Source organism: Apodemus sylvaticus, chromosome 14 (assembly GCF_947179515.1).
Source record: "Apodemus sylvaticus chromosome 14, mApoSyl1.1, whole genome shotgun sequence".
NCBI lineage: Eukaryota > Metazoa > Chordata > Mammalia > Rodentia > Muridae > Apodemus > Apodemus sylvaticus.
The window spans coordinates 81663138-81685253 of NC_067485.1; the positions used below are offsets into that span (position 1 = coordinate 81663138).

Genomic DNA, 22116 nt, shown 5'->3' on the forward strand with positions numbered 1-22116 from the left:
TAAAGAAAAAGATCCACCTGGTTACATACTGAGTATCAGGATGATCATGGCTACACAGCAATACCACACCTTAAAAAAGTTAAAATGAAAAGAATCAAGAGTTGGCACAGAAGGAACCATGGAAGCTCTTGCCTCTTACGCAATGCATCCTGGGAGACAGGAGCAGGCTTCCATGCCTCTTTCTAGACAGGCTGTGCAGGACCAAGCACATACAGCCAGAGTGTCAGGACAGAGTTTTTCCTCTCACGTCTCTTCACTGACTGGCTGTCCTGATTTCCTTTTGTTGCTGTGATAAAACACTTAACCAAAATCAAGTTGCGTAGGAAAGGGCTTATCTGCCTTGTGTTTCCAGATCTGAGCATCTCTGAGCTGAGTCTGAGCAGAAGCTTGGGCAGGACCTTGAAGTGGAGGCCGTAGAGGGCAGCTGCTTCCTCATTTACCTTCTGGATCATGCTTAGCTAACTTTCTTTAATTTTTTTAAAATAATTTTTTTCTGGTTTTTTTCTTTTTTCTTTTGTTGGTTTTGTGTGGGTTTTTTTTTTTTTTTTGGTTTTGGTTTTTTGTTGTTTTAGATTTGTTTTTGTTTTTGTTTTTTTCCGAGACAGGGTTTCTCTGTGTAGCCCTGGCTGTCCTGGAACTCACTCTGTAGACCAGGCTGGCCTCGAACTCAGAAATCTGCCTGCCTCTGCCGCCCAAATTCTGGGATTAAAGGCGTGCGCCACCACTGCCCGGCTTAAAATAATTTTTAAAAGATTAATTTTATTCTTATTATTATATTATTTTATTACTTTATTGTTCATTATTTTATTATCTTTTATTATTTTATTATTGTGCACACACGTGAGCAAGTGCTCTGAAAGTCCAGAGGCATCCAAACCTCTTGGACCTGGAGTTGCAGATGATAGTGAGCAGCTGATGAGGATGCTGGGAACCAAACGCAGATCCTCCACCGGAGCGGCGCGTGCTCTTAACGACTGAGCTGCCTCTCCAGTCCCATTAGCTAGCATCCTTATACAGCCAGGGCCACAGGCAGGGAACAGCGCTTAACACAGTAGCTGGACCTTCTGCATCAATTAACAATCACAGAACCCAACCCCCATAGACGTGCACACAGACCAACCTGATCTAGGCAGTTTCACAATTAAGGCCTTTTCCTCTCGGATGACTCCAGGCTGCGTCAAGTTGACAATGAAGGTCACCAGGATCCTGGCATATCTTAGAAATCCTCTATATCCAAACTTTAAACATCTTACTCTCGTTAATAGCTACAGAACCATATGTCCCCATATAGACCTGAGCACAGTTTGTTCCGCCACTCTCCTTTCTGGACATGTACTTATTTACTGTCTTGAGTTATATTAGCTGCAGTCACCAGCCTGTCTGCACTCCTGGGAGGCCAGCTCTCTATGGCACTATTTGGGTATGAAGCCCCGTGGTAGAGGATCAGCTCCGGGCACCTTGAGTTATATCACCAACAGTAATTGGAGACTTAGGTACAAGTATGTTTAGATGGAAGTACATTTGGATGAAAAAATCTACATGGACAATTTTTATAGAATTTCAAGCAATTTATGAGCTAACACATTTTTCCAGTTCATGCAAAGATCAAAAACTATTCTCTTCTTCTCTGAAATGCAAACCAACAAACATTATCTAAACCCCTACAAATGACAAAGATAATTCTGTGCAAGGGATTGTGGGCAATACAAAGACTTGTTTTTTAATAAGCTTTTCTTTTGTTTTTCTTTTTTTCTAAAGATTTATTTATTATTATATGTGAGTACACTGTAGCTGTCTTCAGACACTCCAGGGCGTCAGATCTTCTTACAGATGGTTTTGAGTCACCATGTGGTGGCTGGGAATTTGAATTCTGGAAGAGCAGTCAGTGCTCTTAACTGCTGAGCCATCTCTCCAGCTCCAACAAAGATTTTTAAACTTTAAATATGGCTTCATTTATAAGTAAGGTTTTTTTTTCCTTAAATATAGTCATGAGAATGCCTAACTATAAGAGAAGCCAAACTTTTCGCAAAGACATGAAAATGCAATTTTGAGTTTTTTATTGTCTGCTTATAAAGCATATTTTGTAATTAGTCAGTCTAGTTTTGCAAAGGCATTTGTGCTAGTGCATTGAAAGTTTGCCATTTACACACCATCCATCTCAGCCAACCAAAATCTGAGAGTACCCCACCACCAGTTACACACTGCAGATGCTCACTGCCTCCACAGACACAGGGTGAGGAGCGTTTTCTCCATGTGCTCCACAATGAGGTGTGTCTCGAGCCTGTAGTGTTTAAAACAGGTTATACAGACTCTTCTCACTGTTCTTTTAAACCTTTTGTTTCTATGGTATGTATGTGTACCTGCATGAATGCATAGTAGTGCACCTTGTGTATACAGGAGCCTGCAGAGGTCAGAAGAGAGCATCACATAGATCTCTTAGAACTGGAGTTGCAGGCAGTTGTGAACTACTGTGGGTGCTAAGAACTGAACCTGGGTCCTTGGCAGGAGCAGTGTGTGCTCCTACAAACTGAACCGCCTCTCCAGCCCCAGTTATCACCATTTTAAAAAGTTGTTTCTTTTAATCCAACAGAAAACATCCAATAGCTCATGCTCAATAAGTACTGAATGAATTAGCAAATGAACACCAGAACTTAAACGACTTTAATATTTTAATAAATAGTAAGAAAATGTGGTTAACGTTTTCATCATCTTAACTATCAACTGGCTTGCCCAGCAGCCTTTCTTGTCAAAGACTTCATTCAGTTAGCAAAGTATCTCTGAGCTTCACCTATGTTGTTATTACATTTGCATACACACACACACACACACACACAGAGAGAGAGAGAGAGAGAGAGAGAGAGAGAGAGAGATTTATGGGAGTTGGTTCTCACCTTTCACCATTATTAGTCCCCAGGTATTGAACTCAGGATGTTAGGCTTGGTGACAGATGCCCGTACCCACTGAGCTAGCTCACTAGCCCAAGACTCTTGATTACAAAAGGCAAGCCCAGCACACCAGCTGCAGTAACGCTCCTGCTGGGGTCCTCAGCTCACCAGGAGTGAGAAGGCAAATCTTCAGCATGGCACTGTATCTAGCTCTGAGTTTGCTGTAGTCAATGTGCTCTGCATTTGGTGGCCAAAGCTCCTGCCACTCAGCTACTCGTCCAGTGAATAGTGAACTCTTTACCAGATGGTCCTAAGTTGCTAGGAAATACTGATTTTAAAAGATATTGGGGTTGGGAGGATGGCTCAGTTAGTAAAAGCAATCACAGACCCAAGCGTGAAGATCTGAGTTCAGCTCTCAGAAGCCATGTCATGGTAGCTCATGCCTGTAATCCAGTGTTCCTAAGGAGAGATGGGGGCAGGGGTGTGGGGGACCCCCTAGGAGCTTTCGGGCTAGCTAGGCTGACATTCCCAGTAGAGCACAGCAAAGAGCCCCTGTCTCACAAATTGGACAGTGAAGACTGACACCTAGGATTGACCTCTGACCTCCTCACATGTATCCTCTGACCTCTATATAATCACTGTGGTGCAGGCATACAAACACAAACACACACACACACACACACAATCTTAAATTTATGAAATTTTAGAGGTTGAGCTAAAGCAATCCATTTTTGAGTGTCTAGTTTAAATCCAACATCTCTTTATTTGTTTTTCAGTCCTAACGATAGAACCTAGGGTCTCACTGCATGGTAGACAAGTAATCTAACTACATCACCAAGTCCTGAGCTCAACCCTTCTTATGAATCTAGGATAGTATGGGAGGGAAAACAGCCCTCGGCCGATGATTAACGAACGCTTGGCTCTTCCCTCAGCACCTTCCTCTGATTCAGACTCACAGTCCTGCATTCCCGGACTGGCCCGGTCTGCCCGGGTCTGCCAAGGGATCTGTTCCCTCTGATTCACACACAGGCATTTCATCCCCCTCCGGAAACGCTGCCGCTGGCTGTCTCCGCTGCCTTCTCCATCGTAGTCCCTATCTATATTGGGCTGCTGTGGAGGTAGGGCAGTGGCCTTCGTGCCCCCCACCACCACCATAGCCATCTGTTCTCGAGCATCTCTTTCCTTCTCCTTTCTTATATCAAACTTCTATTTCTTCCCTTTCCCTCCAGAAACACAAGAGGGTGGAGAACTTGACATATGATTTGTTAATTCATTGTCTCCGGAAGTCTGGTTTCAATTTTTTTTTTTTTTTTTTAGTCCACCACTTTGTGGATTAATTGAAAAGAGACTGGGGTTAAGTCTCGGAATTCAACTGGTTTTATGATATCATTGGCCCAGGAGACTTCTTTCCTGACAATGACTCTGCACATGTTGACTCTTATTTGAAAAGCCACAGGGAAGGCGTTGTGAAAGTACATCTACTCCTTTCTGCCAGTAATTCTCTTTTCCAATAAGTCACTCCCCAGCAGGAAATTGGTACTAAGCCTAGCAGCCAGTGTGGAGATAGTCTATATGCAAGAAATCTGAAGGAAAAAAATTAATCTAAGACCTCAAAACACCTTTCATTAATGTATTGTTTCCTAATATTTTTGTAACAACGTTGTCATGCTGAGTGTATTGACTTTCTAAACCGATGTCTTCTTCCACTGATTTAATGCTTCTTATATAATGGAATTACAAACCTCTGAGGGCAAATCCTCTTAGTGAAAGTGAAGAGTATCTGTAGTCTCATCCTGACTTAATATTTTGTACCCAACATCCATTAGACTCGAGAATTTTCTACATATATGGTTGTGACTTGTTGGAAATTTCCTAAATGTGTTTTCAGCCAGCTTTAATTTTTTGTTTATGATTTTTAGATTTATTTTTATTATTTTAAGTTACACAGGGGGTGGGGGTGGATATGTGTGTGTGAGTGCAGATACCCGCAGAAGCCAGAAGAGGGTATCTAATTCCTTGGAGCTGGGATTATAGATGGTTGTAATCTCTCTCTCTCTCTCTCTCTCTCTCTCTCTCTCTCTCTCTCTCTCTCTCTCTCTCTCTCTGTGTGTGTGTGTGTGTGTGTGTGTGTGTGTGTGGTGTGTGTGTGTGTGTGTGTGTGTGTGTGTGTGTTGTGGGAAACACTATCTGTTGTTAATTACTGAGCTTCTCTCCAGAACCAAGAAATGTTCCTAATGACAAGCTGGCTAGAAGGGCCTCTGTCCTGGGTGTACTGGCTGGTTTTGTGTGTCAACTTGACACAGGCTGGAGTTATCACAGAGAAAGGAGTTTCAGTTGGGGAAGTGCCTCCATGAGATCCAGCTGTGGGGCATTTTCTCAATTAGTGATCAAGTGGGGAGGGCCCCTTGTGGGTGGTACCACCTTTGGGCTGGTATTCTTGAGTTCTATAAGAGAGCAGGCTGAGCAAGCCAGGGGAAGCAAGCCAGTAAGAAACATCCCTCCATGGCCTCTGCATCAGCTCCTGCTTCCTGACCTGCTTGAGTTCCAGTCCTGACTTCCTTTAGTGATGAACAGCAATGTGGAAGTGTAAGTTCAATAAACCCTTTCCTCCCCAACTTGCTTCTTGGTCATGATGTTTGTGCAGGAATAGAAACCCTGACTAAGACAAATTGATACCAGCATAGTGGGGTATTCCTGTGACAACCTGACCATATTTTGGGGAGGATTGTGGAAGGACTTTGGAACTTTGAACTAGAAAAGCTGTGGAAAGTTCTGTAGGAGCTTGGAAGACAATGTTACGAACAGTGCAGAAGATGGAGGCCTGGCTTGTGAAATTTCAGAAGGAAGATTAAAGACTCTTACAGTGGCCATGTTTTGATTGTGAAGATTCTGTGGTTTTGGTTAGCTGGGGCTGAAGAATCAGCTGTGAGTAACAAGATACCAGAACTACTAAAGCAAACCTTTGTGTTACTGGGACTATTGATGCTGGTTAGCTGGAGCTAAGAAATTAGCGGTGATTAAGAAGAGACCAGCATCACTGAGATGAAATATTCTTGGAAGTGTTTTCTGAGAGCACAGAGAGTATGTTCCAGAGATAGCCACAGTTGTGTTTTGTGCTGTGGCTGGACTTGGTACTGTGTAAGAGTCACCCAGATGGTACTGGTTTTGAAGGCATGAAGGGGTCATGAAGAGCAGCTGAGGCTCTTGGCACAGTGAGAGGCCACAGAAGGCCATTGGTGAAGGCGCAGCCTCAGTTGCAATTGATGGCCCAGGACTTGAAGGGGTCATTCATAGGAGCAGAGGCTTGTCACCATGAAGAGAGCCTATGAGAGGCTATTGGTGAAACCTAATTACAGTAGAAGTCAACAGTGTTTTGGAGATGCCAGTACCATGTGATGGCCACCAAGAACAGCAGCAGCAGTGGAGTGCAGGCAGCTGGAGCCTAGAAGACAAGCTGTGTGCTACAAAGGGCAGGACTGAAGGAGTGAACCAAGCCCTTGAAGGAGCCAAGAAGATCGTGAGTTGAATCCCAGACATTGGACATTTGGAGTTTGAGTTTTGCTTTTGGTTGTGACTGTGCCCTGATATGTTTCTCTCTTGAAGGAAGAAAGTATTTTAGTGGAGCCCACAGTTAAAAGACTTTGAATTTTTAAAAGACTTTGAATATTAAAGATATTGGACATTTTAAGATGATTGAACTTTTAATATGTAAAGACTGTGGGACTTTTAAAGTAATCTAGATCTTGGGGATGAATAAGAAAATAAGGGTTGAGGCTTAATAGTGCTGTGTTTGTGTGTCAAGTTGACAAGGGGTCAATTGTACTGGCTAGTTTTGTGTGTCAACTTGACACAGGCTGGAGTTATCACAGAGAAAGGAACTTCAGTTGGGGAAGTGCCTCCATGAGATCCAGCTGTGGGGCATTTTCTCAATTAGTGATCAAGTGGGGAGGGCCCCTTGTGGGTGGTACCACCTTTGGGCTGGTGCTCTTAGGTTCTATAAGAGAGCAGGCTGAGCAAGCCAGGGGAAGCAAGCCAGTAAGAAACATCCCTCCATGGCCTCTGCATTAGCTCCTGCTTCCTGACCTGCTTGAGTTTCAGTCCTGACTTCCTTTAGTGATGAACTGCAACATGGAAGTGTAAGCTCAATAAACCCTTTCCTCCCCAACTTGCTTCTTGGTCATGATGTTTGTGCAGGAATAGAAACCCTGACTAAGACACTGGGCAAGAATGGAAATTACCAATAATGCCTTCCTGGGAGTCACGTGATAATTCTGTTCTTTTTCAGTGACCATCTCCATCTCGGTCCTCTTGGTTGGTGCAGGGGTTGTGGCGGCTTTCCTGGCCTGGTACTTCAAATCAAGGTGAGCAGCACAGAAGAACTCCAGGACCTAATTCTTCCTTTCTACCAAAAATGCTTGATCATAACAATTCCAAGAGGCTCTCTCAATATAGGCGTAAACTCCCGCACTCAGTCACTTCTGTAGCAGCAAGAAGGAGCCCTGTGAGACTGAGCCGATGGCCACACACTTCTCACACAGGCCTCAGACCACGTGTTCAAAATGGGGTCAGCAAGAACTGAGCCCTGTGATGCAGGGGGTCATACCAAAGGCGATGAGTATTAGCTTCTTCTGTGACACACTCATGAATACACTCTCCGTGTACTCATCACACATCGTACATAGACAGACATGTCCATGTCAGCCTTAATTCTATTTCTAATGGCAGAAATTACACATACAGGAGGTCTGTCACGAGTTCCCGCCACTTCCTGATATTTCAGTTTATAGCTTTCATTTTTCTCTCTGTTTACCATTCCATCCTTTACAAAGTATTCCTCACATGGCACATCATCGGCTTTGGCCCGGCACTTTTACCGTTAGAAATGAACTGGCATAGTTGTTAACTCCACGCATCTCTAGCTCCTGCTTCCTGATCCTGGCAGCAGTGACTATGAGCATTCTTGAAACTGAGCTTGCAGTCACTAGGAATAAAGTGTTAACTAACATATCAATATAAAATTATTGGGCTTCATCTGGAGATGCAGTCAGTTGGAAAACACAAACCTGGCCCTGGGTTTGACCACCAGAACGTTTTTAAAGAATTATATAACTGAGTCTGGTTTTGGTAAAATGAACTCTGAAACATAGTGATGAATTCTGAAAGTAAGCTATTAATCAAAACTCCCCATTGGAATTGACAACTATTCAGGGCTACACAGAGAAACCCTGTCTCGAAAAACCAAAAAAAGAAAAAAAAAAAAAAAAGAAAAAAAGAAAAAGAAAGAAAGAAAAGAATTCACAACTATTAATGCAAGATCAATTGATACAAATACCGTAAGCCCCAGAAGTAATTAATAAATTACCATATAGTCAAGAATTTTCTTAAAAAATTTCTTAAAATTTTTCTTAAAATTTTTCATAAAATGCTACATGCTGGCAAATATAGGGAGTGATTATAAAGAATTTTCAAAATGTTTTTATATCATAGCAGTTTTTATCTAATATCCTGAATTTAGAGTTATAGTATTGAGATAATAATTACTTAATATATCTAGAAATGTATAGTCTATCATTTTAATGAAAAATATATTACATTCTTAAATTAATTGGTAAATTTCACACACAGACCAATAAACATAATATTATTAACAATATTAATAATTGTTTAATTAATTTAATAATTGATTAATAAAGTGTATCTCGGTGCATTTTTAAAGCAGTAATTGCAATGTCTTTGTCATCTGGTCAATCAATTCTTTCCATTGGCTGATTTTTTTAACAAATTGGTTGATGAGTAGATTTGCCATTGCACAGACTGGCTTTTGGTGTGCTCACTCAGATTTCTGGTTTCTGTCTCACACAAAACTCTTTACTTAATCATCACTTGAAAATTTGTTTATCCTTTAGAAGACATTATATGAGCCGTGGTAGATATCGATGACCAAGATACATAGGGCCTAAAAACTGAGGGAACTCTGGGACAGGTAGACACACAGACACAGCCAGAGACACACAGACACAGACACAGACACAGAGCCTCCCCCTGCTCCTGCTATCCGGGAGCTTTTCACTGTATTTAACACTAAACGCTAAGAACTGTGTGTAAACCTTGGGAGCAACCAGCAACCTTCATCCGCATCATCAAGCCTGATCTAGCCACGGTCCCCATCTCCTCTCTCCACCCCTTGCTACCCAGGCTGGTTTCTGGCGGAGGATTGGCAGAGTTGGAGGGAGGGTGGGGTGGCATGGTCTGTTCCAGCAACCTTGGCAAAGCCCTGGTGGACAGCCGCAAGGTTGAAAATAAGATTCAAACTCTTGCTCCCTGCATATTCGGGTAGCCTAGGTTTCCCTACTCTCAAACAGCACAGATCTCTGAGAGCGGGGTGGTGTTTGCTAATGTAACCCACTTAGTCGTGGGCGTACATGGTCAGTAAGAGAGATGTTGACTGAAGAGTGGTCCTGCCCTCTTTTCCAACCTGTGAATGAACTGTTTTATAGGCAAACTTCTCAGCCGTGTCCTGGTGAGGTGGAAACCATGGAAACGGTACCAATGACTGTGAGGGCCAGCAGCAAGGGGGACGAAGACACAGGAGTCTAACCACACAACTTCAGAAACTCAGGAAGACCTGCGCAGCTGGGTCTGAAGGGAAGACAAGGGTGGTTAGTCCAGCTGCGCCTGGACACAGGAGAAAGCCTTGTAATAATAGAAGTCTCTGGTATGATCTGTTTTACTGAGCCTGGGTGCCTCCCATATGCATGCCTGGATCGCAGGTATCTGGAAGGATACCACCTTTCCTCCTGGTTCATCACGGAGGCCAACTTCCCAGAGTACAAGCAGCCTGAGCTCTCCCTGGGAGTCCCCGTGAAAGCCTCTAACTCCACTCAGACATCAACCCAAGGCAGCCTCTCTGCTAGACCCTCTTTTCCATTCCCTACGCTGATGTACAGTTTACAGAGAATAGCAAGGCTCCCATTGCCTGCCAGGCTCCTCTGGCACAGGGGGTATCTGTAAAGAGGACAGCAACATTTGCACTCCTGAAGACTTTGCTGCTTTGCACCTATTGGAAGAGAGCAGGGAAAGGAAGAGGAGATACTGAGCCAGGGAACCCCTTTGTATAGGATTCATGACAAAAACTGAACTCAGTGACCATATGTATGTGGTGTGTGTAAAAGTGCGTATGTGCATGTATTTATACTTCCTTTTCTATTATATCTACATGTTGTATACGATTTATATTTGAAAGTGCCTTGTGTAGATAAAATAAAATATCTATTTTCAGTACAAAAAGCATTAAAATTATCAACCAAAAAAATGTTTCTCAAAGGAAAAAAGGAGAAAAGGGGGTGATAAGGTGTCTAATGTGATTGAACTCTGGTTCTCTTTCAAACACAGAGGCATGGGAAGGGCCCTTGCATAGAGGTGGCACAGGCCACAGCGTTGGTGGGATTTTTAACGAAATTTCCCAGTGAGTAGAAGCAACATAGACTAAACAGTGGCAAGTCTGAGCCCAGCTAGCATTAGTCCTCTCTCTCCCTCTCCCTCTCCCTCTCCTTCTCTCTCTCCCTCCCTCCGTCTCTCACCCTTCCTCATCTCTCCCCTTTCTACCCCTCTGTTTATCACAACAGTTTATAAAGTCATAGGACAAATCCCACTTCTTTGTTGTAATGAGAACGGCCTCCAGAGACTTGTGTATTTGAATGCTTGATCTCCAGTAGTGGAGCTGCTTCAGGAGGATTAGAAGTGTGGCTGTCTTAGTCGGGATTTCTATTCCTGCACAAAACATCATGACGAAACATCATGAGCAAGTTGGGGAGGAAAGGGTTTATTGAGCTTACACTTCCACATTGCTGTTCATCACCACAGGAAGTCAGGACTGGAACTCAAGCAGGTCAGGAAGCAGGAACTGATGCAGAGGCCATGGAGGGTGCTGCTTACTGGCTTGGTTCCCCTGGCTTGCTCAGCTTGCTCTCTTATAGAACCCAGGACTGCCAGCCCAGGGATGGCCCCACCCACAAGGGATCCTCCCTGCTTGATCACTAATTGAGAAAATGTCCCACAGCTGGATCTCATGGAGGCACTTCCTCAAGGGAGGCTCCTTTCTCTGTGATAACTCCAGCTTGTGTCAAATTGACACAAAAACCCAGCCAGTACAGTGGTTTTGTTGGAGGAGGTGTGTCACTAGGAATGAGCTTTGAGATTTCAGATGCTCAAGCCAGGCTCAATGTCTCACACTCTTCCTACTGTCTGCCCAATGGGATGTAGGACTCTCAGCTACCTCTCTCCAGCAATATATATCTACCTGTGCACTATTGTATTTCCCACACGGTGGTAATGGACCAAACCTCTGAACTATACGCGCACTCTAATTACTTTTCTAAGAATTGCCATGGCCATGGGGTCTTGGACTTCAGGTACGTACAAGTGAATTATCCACTAGTTACTACAAATTCATTCTAGGTTCTTTTTCTTTTTTAAAGATTTATGCTTATGAGTACACCACATTGCTCTCTTCAGACACACCAGAAGAGGGCATCAGATCCCATTACAGATGGTTGTGAGCCACCATGTGATTGCTGGGAATTGAACTCAGGACCTCTGGAAGGGCAGTTGGTGCTCTTAACCGCTGAGCCATCTCCCCAGCCCTCACTCTGGGTTCTTGACTATACTTGAATACTTGTCTTCAATATTGAAAACCTAACATATATTCCCCTGTCTGTTCCCCTGCACAGACATGCACTCCACCAACCAAAGAGCGCACACAGGCTGGACCTAGATCCCCTGCACATATGTAGCAGATGTGCGGCTTGGTCTTCACAAGTGTGTCCCAGTGATTCTTGCCTGCCTGTGGATCCAGTCCCCTTAACTGTGCTGCCTTGTCTGGCCGAGGATGTGCCTAGTCCTGCAGTGACTCGATGTGGCAGGGGAGGTTGGTATGCAGCGGGGGACCTCGCCCTTCTCAGAGCAGGCTGTGTGAGAGGGGACTGGGAGGTGAGGGACGGAGGGCTGTCATTAGGTTGTAAAGTGAATAAATAAATGAAGGACAGAAATTATTTATGTGGCATACTAGCACATACATCATTTGCATCTTACCCTATGTGTCATTCATCTCATAGATGATCAGTCTATAATAAGAACTGCATGTGTGGTGGTGGATCAGAATGACCCCTGTAGACTCATGTGTTTGAATGCTTGGCACTGTTAGGAGGTGTGGCCTTGGGAGTGGGTCTGTTGAAGGAAGTATGTCACTGTGGAGGCGGGCCTTGAGATGTTACATAGGCTCCATGTCTGTCCAGTGTTGCACAGCCTCTCCTTGCTGCCTGTAGATCAAGGTGTAGAACTCTCAGCTCCTTCTCCAGCACCATGTCTGGCTGCATGCTTCCACGCTTTCTGCCGTGACAGTAATCGATTCAACCTGTGAAGCTGCAAGCCACGCCAAATTAAATGCTGTCCTTTGTAAGAGTTGCCTTGGTCACGGTGTCTCTTCACAGCAATAAAACCCTAAGACACCGCGTAAGGAAAAGAAAATGCTTGAAATTAGGCACAACATTTGTTAGAATTGAAAACTTCTTCAGAGTCTGGTGAGTGTGGAGCAGCCACACCACCTGAATCTAAGGGACGTGTTGTGCCACACCAAAGAGGCATTTGTTACCTCACACGTCACCCAGGGATCAGATTCCCTTTGTGTGGTCAGCCCATTTGTCACCATTTTCTGGGATTCTCCAGGAGATTAGCACAGTGTCAGAGTGGCAAGATTTTGTCTTAGCACTGTTGCTATTACTCTAAAGAGGACACTGTCAGAACTTCTCAACACTGAGGCAAGGGCTTGGGCCTCAACAACTACTCAGCCTGGAGCCAAGCCAGTACAATTCAAATTCACACAATCTAGATTTGTGAATGTCACCTGATAAAAAGAATCCTCCACTGTGCTATGGAGGTGTTATTTTAGAGATGGACCCCATGGGGTGAGAGCGGACGAGTCGGCACTAACCATCAGCAGCTGCGGCACTAGGGGGAACAGACCCCACCTCTCCTGGGCAGCAAGGGAGAGCTGGCCCTGGTCCTGTGGGCCTGGAAGGGTAAGAGTGTCCCGGCCGGGCAGTGCTGGACAGCTGGACCTATCGTTGACGGTGCCCAAGAGCTGACAAGCTGAACAACTCAGCTGTTACCCAACCCACATCCAGGCCTTTGGGTTGGCTCAGCCCAACTCTGCGCCATCCATGAACTCTGGAGCGTTTCGTTTAAAGGGAATTAGTCCTACAGATCCAAAGCTGCAGGATCTCCACGACACAAGGCAACACCAGAATACCTGAGAGGAGTCCCAGTGAGGTCCAGAACTGATGGTGTAGCAGAAGCCAGAGGCCTTGAACCAGACCAGTGAATGGGTCCCTGTAATCAATGAACATTTGCCAAGCAAAGCCAGGCAAGAGTCACCGTGACACAGTGACACACTGTGGCTTCTGCAGAGAGATGGGTTTCCTGCTCTTTTATTTATTTATTTATTTTTATTTATTTATTTATTTATTTATTTATTTGGATTTGGTTTTTTCGAGACAGGGTTTCTCTGTGTAGCCCTGGCTGTCCTGGAACTCACTCTGTAGACCAGGCTGGTCTCGAACTCAGAAATCCGCCTGCCTCTGCCTCCCAGAGTGCTGTAATTATAGGCGTGCGCCACCACCGCCCGGCAGGCTTCTTGCTCTTTAATTCATTTTTTATTTTTACTTTTTGTTTTCTTTTGGAGGGAGGTTGCAAGGGCAGAGGGCAGATATGGAGGGATAGGGAGATGAGTGGGATTGGTGTGTGTGATGTGAAATTCACAAATAATCAATAAAAAAGTTAATTAAAAATCCCATTTTAAAATGGTCAAGTTGTTTAATTGATTAAAACAATTGTTAAATAAAATGTTGCAAGGAGCAAAAACAACAACAAAGAGTGTCCGGAGCGTTCCACACCAGGCTCTCTTTTTACCTGGGGTTAAGAGAAGCTGAAGCTCAAGGCCAGCCTGCAGAGGGAGACCTGTGTCACACACACAATCAGGACCTTGTAAAGCAGTAGTCCGTGTGGCTCAAGCTTCTTTGTAGTAGGTTACCAGAAGGATTGCTCAATAACTGCTAAATAAAACTGAAACGAAATCTTAGAGGGCAAAGGTTTCGCAAGAACTGTGCACAATCAGCAGAACCTTGGGATCTCAGCTCCTCCCCGTCTCTGGCTTCCCATGAGCAGCTGCTCCCTCTGGTAGATCCATATCTCAAGAGTTTCTCTGCTGTGAACAGACACCTTGGCCAAGGCAACTCTTATAAGGACATTTAACTGGGGCTGGCTTACAGGTTCAGAGGTTCAGTCCATTGTCATCAAGGCGGGAGCATGGCAGCATCCAGGCAGGCACGGTGCAGGAGGAACTGAGAGTGCTACATCTTCATGTGAAGGCTGCTAGCAGAATGCTGGCTTCCAGGCAGCTAGGATGAGGGTCTTAAGCCCACACCCACAGTGACACACCTACTCCAAGGCCACCCCTCCAAACAGTGCCACTCCCTGGGCCAAGTATATATAAACCATCACAATTGCCTTACAATGAATGTGGCTGTTTCTGGGCCAACGGCCAAAAGCACTGATTACAAGACAAGAATGTAATCTTTGAATCCTTCTTTAAAATGTGCTAGCTCTGTGGATACTCAGTTCTTCCAGGACAAAGTGGTTCCTGCATATGGCTACCGCCATGAAGTCTTGGAGATTAGAGGCAAAAATTCTGAGGATCCTCTGTACTGATTTCCATAGTGGTTATACTAGATTACATTCCCAACATCCAGACTGTGATGATTAATGTGAATTTGAAAGGATCTACAGTCACCTAGTAGACCAGTCACCAGGCACATTTGTAAGGGATTATCTAATAGGTGAGGTTCAGGTCTTTCCTGTGAGGGATTATCTAGGTTAGGCTAGCCTCTGGTCCTGCCTGTAGGGGCATTATCTAGGTTGTTAGGCTAGCCTCTGGCCACATTTGTGAAAGATTACCTAGATTAGGCTAGCCCTAAATCTACTTATCTAGATTAGGTTACCCTCTGCAGGGCATTATCTAGGTTAGGTTAGCCTCTGACCTTGTCTATAGAGGGTTATCTAGATTAGGCTAGCCTCTAGTCCTACCAGTGAGGAATTATTTAGACTAGGCTAGCCTCTGATCCTGCCTGAGAGAGATTATCTTAAATCGAGGTGGGAAGACTCACCACTCCCAGGTCTTGGAGGAAGCAAGCCCAGCATGATTCAGTGCCCTCTTCTTCCTGGCTTCCCATGTAGCAGCCTGGGCTGCTCATAGGTCCTGCCACTGAGTTCCCTTCAGGATGGACTGCACCCTCAAACTGTTAGCCAGGATAAATCTTCCTTGAGTTGCATAGGCCAGGTATTGATCACAGTACGAGAGGTAATTAATAAAAAGGCACATAAGGGCTTTGCCCTCCTCCACCTGTATCCTCAGCAATATTTACCACACTCTAGATGACGGTAGCCATTGAGATGGAAGTGTAACGTAGGTTGATTTTTCATTTCCTGGAGAGCTAAATACGTCAACAATTTGTGCTTTAATAGCTGTCTATTCTACTTATTAGCTCATGATTTTCAGTGCATTGACGATGCCTGAATTCACAAGCTCCAGGAGAGGCGGGCCTCAAACACCTTGCTGGTGTTTGGTTCAGTAATTGGCAGGTGCCTAGGTCCGAGCAGTGAGATGCAGTCAGCGGAGGAAAGTTTCAGGCTTTATTTCCCTGCTATGGCCATGTCTGAACATAGTGCCTCAGATGCTGCTGGGGTCACAGCCTGAAAGAAAGCGGACATGAACAGTGACAGGGGGACCCTCAGGTCTCAGACCAGTGAGGCTAGCAGGGAGCACTTGTGAGGCCAGTGCAGGGAGGATGGCAGTTCAAGGGCAGCCTGGACTACACAGGGAGGCCCCCTGGAAAGTGGAGAGAAGAGGTAAGAAGGGAAGAAGGGGGAAAAGAGTGAAGGAGAGCACGGGAGGAGAGAGGGAGAGGAAGAGAGAGGAAGAGGAGGAACGGATGGTTTTTGACTCACAGCTGTTGAAGACACTCTACTTCTTGACTTGAAGCACTCTCCATCTATCTCCTAAGTTAGGTCTCTAGACATTATCATTCATACAAAACTGCTGGAGATGAATACAGGGACAACTACTTTGGGAGTTCAAGACTTTCTCAGAATCTCTGTAATTAAAATACCACAGAGAACAACAACAACAAAAAAGAGAGTGCCTCTGGCTGCTAAAGACTATGCATCCTATGGGAACTCAGATCTTTACAAAGACCTGGGAAAGGGGTACTCACGTAGTGAGGTCTGGAAGAAGCGGGCTGTAGCATGCTTCCCCTGTGGTCGGCTTTTACCCATTCAGTAAAACTCCGAAGCCACCAGGTTCCAGTCTCAGTACACACCGCACTCCAAAACTCATGAGTGTTGGATTAGGGGAGAGCTGATAAATCAGACTTGACGATAAACACTCAATCACAGGTGTGGCTCTAGAAGAATCACAGTCCTCTTTAACCCCATTAGTTGTTCCCAGAGACAGACCAGACGCTGCCATAGTTGAGAAGCGCGGATGGAAACAGCGGTGACCATACTGCCTGGACAGGCTGGCCCGCGTGGGGCTTTGTGTAAGCTCACCAAGCTGCTTCAGTCCCATCATGTGATCAGGACTCCCACACTGAAGCGTCTACGTGAAAAGCCACACATCTATAAGGACAGCATTAACCTCAGCTGCAATAATGCTGCCTGGATATAGTGAGCTTCCATCAGTTTGTTCCAACATCTGCCTCAAACTTCACCTCTCTCTCTAGATGATCTTATTTCTGACTTCATTAGAAAAGTTAGGGGCTGGAGAGATGGCTCAGTGGTTAAAAGCATTGACTGCTCTTCCAGCGGTCCTGAGTTCAATTCCCAGCAACCACATGGTGGCTCACAACCAGCCATAATGACATCTGATGTCCTCTGCTGGTGTGTCTGAAGACAGTGACAGTGTACTCACATACATTAAATAAATAAACACATAAATAAATAAATAAATAAATAAATAAATAAATAAATAAATAAATAAATTTTGCCGGGCAGTGGTGGCGCACACCTTTAACCCCAGCACTTGGGAGGCAGAGGCAGGCAGATTTCTGAGTTTGAGGCTAGCCTGGTCTACACAGTGAGTTCCAGGACAGCCAGGGCTACACAGAGAAACCCTATCTCGAAAAAACAAAACAAAACAAAACAAAACAAAAAACCAAAAAAAAAAAAAAAAAAAAAAAAAAAAAAAAAAAACCAAACCAAACCAAAGAAAGAAAGAAAAATTAGAATTCCTAGGTGAAGTCTTAGCTTTGAGGGCAATGTGGAGTAATCCAGGATAGCTATTCTGATCTCTGTGGATAAGGATCGGGAGGAAGTGGGGTTCTGAGTCAAGGCCTTAGAGGGGAGAGTGCAGGCACTTCGGTGCCCAACGCAGACGAGACGTTCAGTCCCCACTGGCTTAAGAACTGCCATAGAGCTCCTGACATAACTGCAGTCATTTTGTTGACCAGGTGACCCCTGGCATGCTTCCTAGACCCTACTGGCCACCAAGTTGTTAAAATGTGAGTGTTTATCTAAGCCGCTGGTACCCAGACTGCTGCTTAGCTGATGTTTGGAATACCGATTTATTAGGACAGTTTCCAGTGCGCCACCATCTGCCTTAGTCTATCTTAGCATGTAAGCCCCTCCCTCCTAATTGAGCCCCTAGCCATTTGTCTTTTGGTCCTCAAGAACTGCTTCTGTTTGTAAGTCACCAGCAGCCCGATCTCTGTGCACTCTTTGATTTGCTTGCCTTTCTTTGGTCTTGCAGCTCTGTGCTGACTAGTCTCCTGTCAACTTGACACAAGGTAGAATTATCTGAAAGGAAGGAACTTTAACTGAGAAAATGCCTGGATATCCAGCTGTAGGGCATTTTCTTAGTGATTGTTGGTGGCGGGGCCCAGTCCATTGTGGACGGTGCCATCCCTGAGCTGGTGGTACTGGGTTCTGTAAAGAAGCAGGCTAGCCTGGCAGGGATGGCACGTGCCTTTTAACACCAGCACTCAGGAAGCAGAGGTAGGCAGATCTCTGGGGATATAAGGCCAGGCTGGTCCTAGACAGCCAGGGCTACAGAGAAATTCTGTCTCAAAAATTCTGCCGCAAAACCAAACCAAAAGACAAATAAGAAAACAAATTGAGCAAACCAGTAAGAAGCGTTCTTTCATGCCCCTGCACCAGCTAGCTGTTGCCTCCTTTCCCACTTGACTTCCATAATGAAGCATAGAGAAGTGTAAGCCAAATAAGCCTGTTCCTCTCCAACTTGCTTTTGGGTCATGGTATTTCATCACAGCAATGTGACCCTCAAGACAGCATTTTCCACCTGAGGTGGAGAAGGTTACAAACTCTTGCAGTCCAGTGACTCACTTCCTCCAGCAAGGCTCCAGCTCATAAGAAAATTTTCATAATCTCCCTAATAATGCCACCAGCTCAGGACCAAGTGTCCAAACCTGAGCTTCTGCGGGACCAGTCATTTAAAGCTCCACAGCCACCGAAGGTCCTGAGCGGTGGCACCGTTTGCGGAGATTATGGAATTGTTTTTAAAGAGATGGAGCCTTGCCGGAGGAAGTCAGCCACTGGGCTTCCAGGGTTTGACCCTTCCTTCACTTCTTGCTCGATCTGCTCTCTGCTTCCTCGGGGTAGATGGAAATGTGACCGTCCAGCCTTCCGCCATAGCTGCCTGCCGCCACTCCTTCTCACCATGGCCTCTGTCTGGCCCTGTGAGCCAGCTAACGTCCGTCTGCAAGCAGCTCTAGGTCAGGTGCTTTATCACACTGTAAGAGGTGACAGATAACCCTGTTCTCACAGTCCGGGACCTGACTTTTTAACTACTGCCTGCGTGGATCCCAGCCATCTCCTTGCACACTGTTTGGGAACACCTGGTAATACTCTGGCACCCTGTCCTGCTCCTGCGCAGTGGTTTCCACGGGGCTTCCCTTCCCAACCCTGGCTCGTCCCGGCTTGTGTCACTCATAATCTGCAGTGCTGTGGGTTGCAGTGCGTAGGTGGCGGGCGAGGTAGAGAAATGGGATTTGGTGAACCCGTCCAACGGGGCTGTGAAAAACAGAAGTTCACTGCAGCTTAGCTTCTAGCATGAACGAGTCCTCCACGTAGCTCCACATAGGCTTGGAGCCTGTGCTTGTCTGGCCTCCGCCTCCTGAATCCTGGGATTGCAGGGAGCTGCGCACCCGGCCTTGCCGGCCTGGCCAGCTGACATCACCACTGACGCCCCAGTCAGGAGCCTCTTTTCACTTTCATTTCACGTGGTCTCTTTAAGATGCTGATGCCCACGTGTTCTCAAACGACCTTCTCTCGAGCACAGTGAGGACCCCACCATGATGGCCATCCCTGGAATCTGCTGTCAGCCACCTCTGTAGAACACTTCTGCTTTCTACAGTCCTCCGCCTTGCTTTAGACTCCGCCTCTTCTCCTGGTTCCTCACCTGGCCTGCTGGATGAGTTCACAGAAGCCCTTCTGGTTCTCTGCCTCACCTGCCACCTGCATGGCTAACCCCAAACCTGCATTTCTAGCTCAGGGTTCTTTAACAACGTAGAGCTCCTCACACAAACGCTTCTTGGATAGCTCAGAGAGCCCCACAATCCTACACAACTCTGATTTTCCGTGTCTCCTGTTTTCCCTTTATCAGTGAAAGCTTGCTGTCAGCTACCTGGAAAACCAACCTGAGGGCAGGGATCATACTGAGATCCTATCACATTCCCAGGCCCATCTAAGCACTAACAACTGGCTCTACCTTCTTAATCGCAAACATTCTCAACATCTAGTATCTGGGGTCATTCATAGGACTTGCTAAATACTGCCTGCTAGGACATGAGCTCAAATTTCTGACTCTGGAGATCTGAGTGGCTTAAAAACTAGTTGATGCCAATGGTGGTCATCTGAAAACTATCTGTGCCGTGATAACTAGCCTACTATGTTACCACGGGCTAGCCCATCAGCCATCATATCCTGCTGACATTCTAACTCTAGCCTTTACCTTCTCTGACATCCCTAACATAGCAGCCAGACTATAACTGGAGTGACCCTAAGAGCTGACACTGCAGACCCCAGACACTGCCCGGCTGACGTGAGGTTAGCATGGTCAGGTGATACCATGTGCTTTTAGCCACCAGCCTCCAGCCAGCAGCAGCCAGGACTGCTTACCTTTTCACAGGAGCCACCCATCTCCCCCTTAGTGACCTCCGTCCTCTTCTCACTGACCGCTGACCATACCTTTCCTTCAAGTGGTTTTTGATCTCCAGTGTCAGCAGGAAATTCAGAGAGCCAGCTACTGTCACGCTGTATGTGATGCCGCTTTCCTATTTATTTAGTGAATCCTAAATAACAAAGATCCACTACGGCCTGGTCATGTGTCACTCCTCAGCATGAGCACCACATGAACAGACAGGAGGACAAAGCTTGTAAATAACAGTACCAAAGCCAGACTTCACAGTGGCACGCCACTGGGCAATGCCTGTTTAATTGAAACCTTGTAATAAAAGCTTAAATACATAAAATGATTTTTTATCAAAAGAACTTCTTCCACCTCCCTGTCCTGATGCATATGGAGGGCAGGCAAGTGGGAACTGGCTATCTGTAAGAACAGAGAAATGGCAGGTCCAACTCTGGTTGGTACGTTCCTCCTCAGCGATGTTGGCATTGAACTCAGAGTCTCCTGTGAGCAGAGTGCAGCCCGGAGTGGCTCCTTCAGCACGTGGAGTCACGGCCTCAGAAGACAAGGAAGAGGAGGGCCTCGTGCCTGGGCAGCACGATGTCTTCCACAGTGCGCTCCATGGCACGCACCTGCTCTGGGGAGGCAGTCAGAAACGCCAAAGGCCCGATCCGCTGCTCTGCACACGAGTGGCAGAGGTAGCCACCCTTGTTTTCCTTCCTGTTGCTCTACACGGACGGATAAGAAAAAGAGGTAAGGGGACAACCTAAGGATAAAGATCTTTCACCAGAAAGTACTGAATCTGCCAACATGCTGATGCATTCGTAGCTGTGAGGTTCTGTGCAAACCCACTGATCATCCCTACACAGCACGACCATGTAGACTCAACTCCATCACAGTCCTTTAGAGGAGTGACAGGATCATCCGTCAAGAGATAAAGAGCTAGGAATGAAGCTTCTGCTGAGTGCTGGGACACACAACGAGCATGCTCAGTTCCTAGCCCCAAAGAATCAGACAGGGATAAGGAAGAGAGAAAGACTGAGGCAGGCCCGCCAGGTAGACAGCTCCCCTTGGAAGAGTCTCATCATAACTCCACCTCCCATGCTGGAAGTCTTCAGCACACCCAGAAGTAGTTGTCATTCAACCTGACTCCATCTTTGGATCATTAGTTCATCTCTGACAAAAAGGCAGACCTCACATCTGCCATGCTTCCATATAAAAACTCTTAGGGAAGCATTAAACAAATTACTCCATTACCTTCCTCATCCAGAACCTAGACAGGCACAAAACTCACAAGCTATAACCAGGTTTGAGTGGGTTAACCTCAGTGAACGCACGTAAGTGATGGGCAGTTTCTTCATGGTGAGGACGGTGTCCACAGGGATGGTGTTGGCGCACTGCCCCACACAGCAGTGGACCACTCCTGTTTTCAAGACGCTACTTGTCAGCTCTGCTTGCAAGAAGTACTCCTGTGAAGGAGAAAGACAGAGAGGTGAACGGCAATGCTGCTGCCTCTGCGTGAACCTCCACCAGCCGAGGACCTGCTGCACTTCAGACAGACAGACAGACAGCAGAGAGCCACTGTCTGTCTCCTCATTTTCTAATGCTCCCAACTCCAGCACTATTGCTAAGAAACAACACTCGAGACAGTCCAACTTGCTAGGTTTTCATAAAACAGACTGCTAAACATGAAAAAGTAAAACATGGTATATTTATAAAGACATTTCAGGACAATTTTGAGTTCACAGTCCCTTTCCCAACTGCAACATTATTTTGAGATAGAGTCTCACTGTGCTTTCAATCCCCCACCTCTCCCTTCCAAGGGCTAAGTTGTAGGCACACTTATGCTTGACCCAGGGATTTATCTGCATACATTTAAAACCAGGTGAGCGGAAACTCAGAACTGTAAGAAACAGTTGCCCCAGTGAACAAACAGTTCAGTTACAGCACTTTCCGATATCGTCCCAGTCTTGGTTCAAG

General features: G+C 45.8%; 2 protein-coding genes across 10 annotated transcripts in view; one reads left to right on the forward strand and one right to left on the reverse strand.

Annotated features, from left to right (window-relative positions):
* Il15ra (interleukin 15 receptor subunit alpha) overlaps window positions 1-9620 on the forward strand; it is a 32967-nt gene extending 23347 nt beyond the window's left edge. For all 4 annotated transcript variants that reach the window (XM_052157402.1, XM_052157399.1, XM_052157401.1 and 1 more), the window contains exons 6-7: window positions 7171-7246; window positions 9383-9620. In XM_052157402.1, coding sequence (XP_052013362.1) covers window positions 7171-7246; window positions 9383-9482 — 176 coding nt within the window. In that variant the 3' untranslated portion in view covers window positions 9483-9620. The remainder of the gene's footprint in view (window positions 1-7170; window positions 7247-9382) is intronic.
* Window positions 9621-20411: 10791 nt separating this feature from the next.
* The window catches only part of Fbh1 (F-box DNA helicase 1), a 37056-nt gene continuing 35351 nt past the window's right edge, over window positions 20412-22116 (reverse strand). For 5 of the 6 annotated variants that reach the window (XM_052157381.1, XM_052157379.1, XM_052157385.1 and 2 more), the window contains 2 exons: window positions 21474-21605; window positions 20412-20864 (listed from right to left, as the gene is read on the reverse strand). In XM_052157381.1, coding sequence (XP_052013341.1) covers window positions 20694-20864; window positions 21474-21605 — 303 coding nt within the window. In that variant the 3' untranslated portion in view covers window positions 20412-20693. Of the gene's footprint in view, window positions 20865-21459; window positions 21606-22116 lie in introns of all 6 variants that reach the window. The other variant, XM_052157380.1, reaches the window with a different exon arrangement.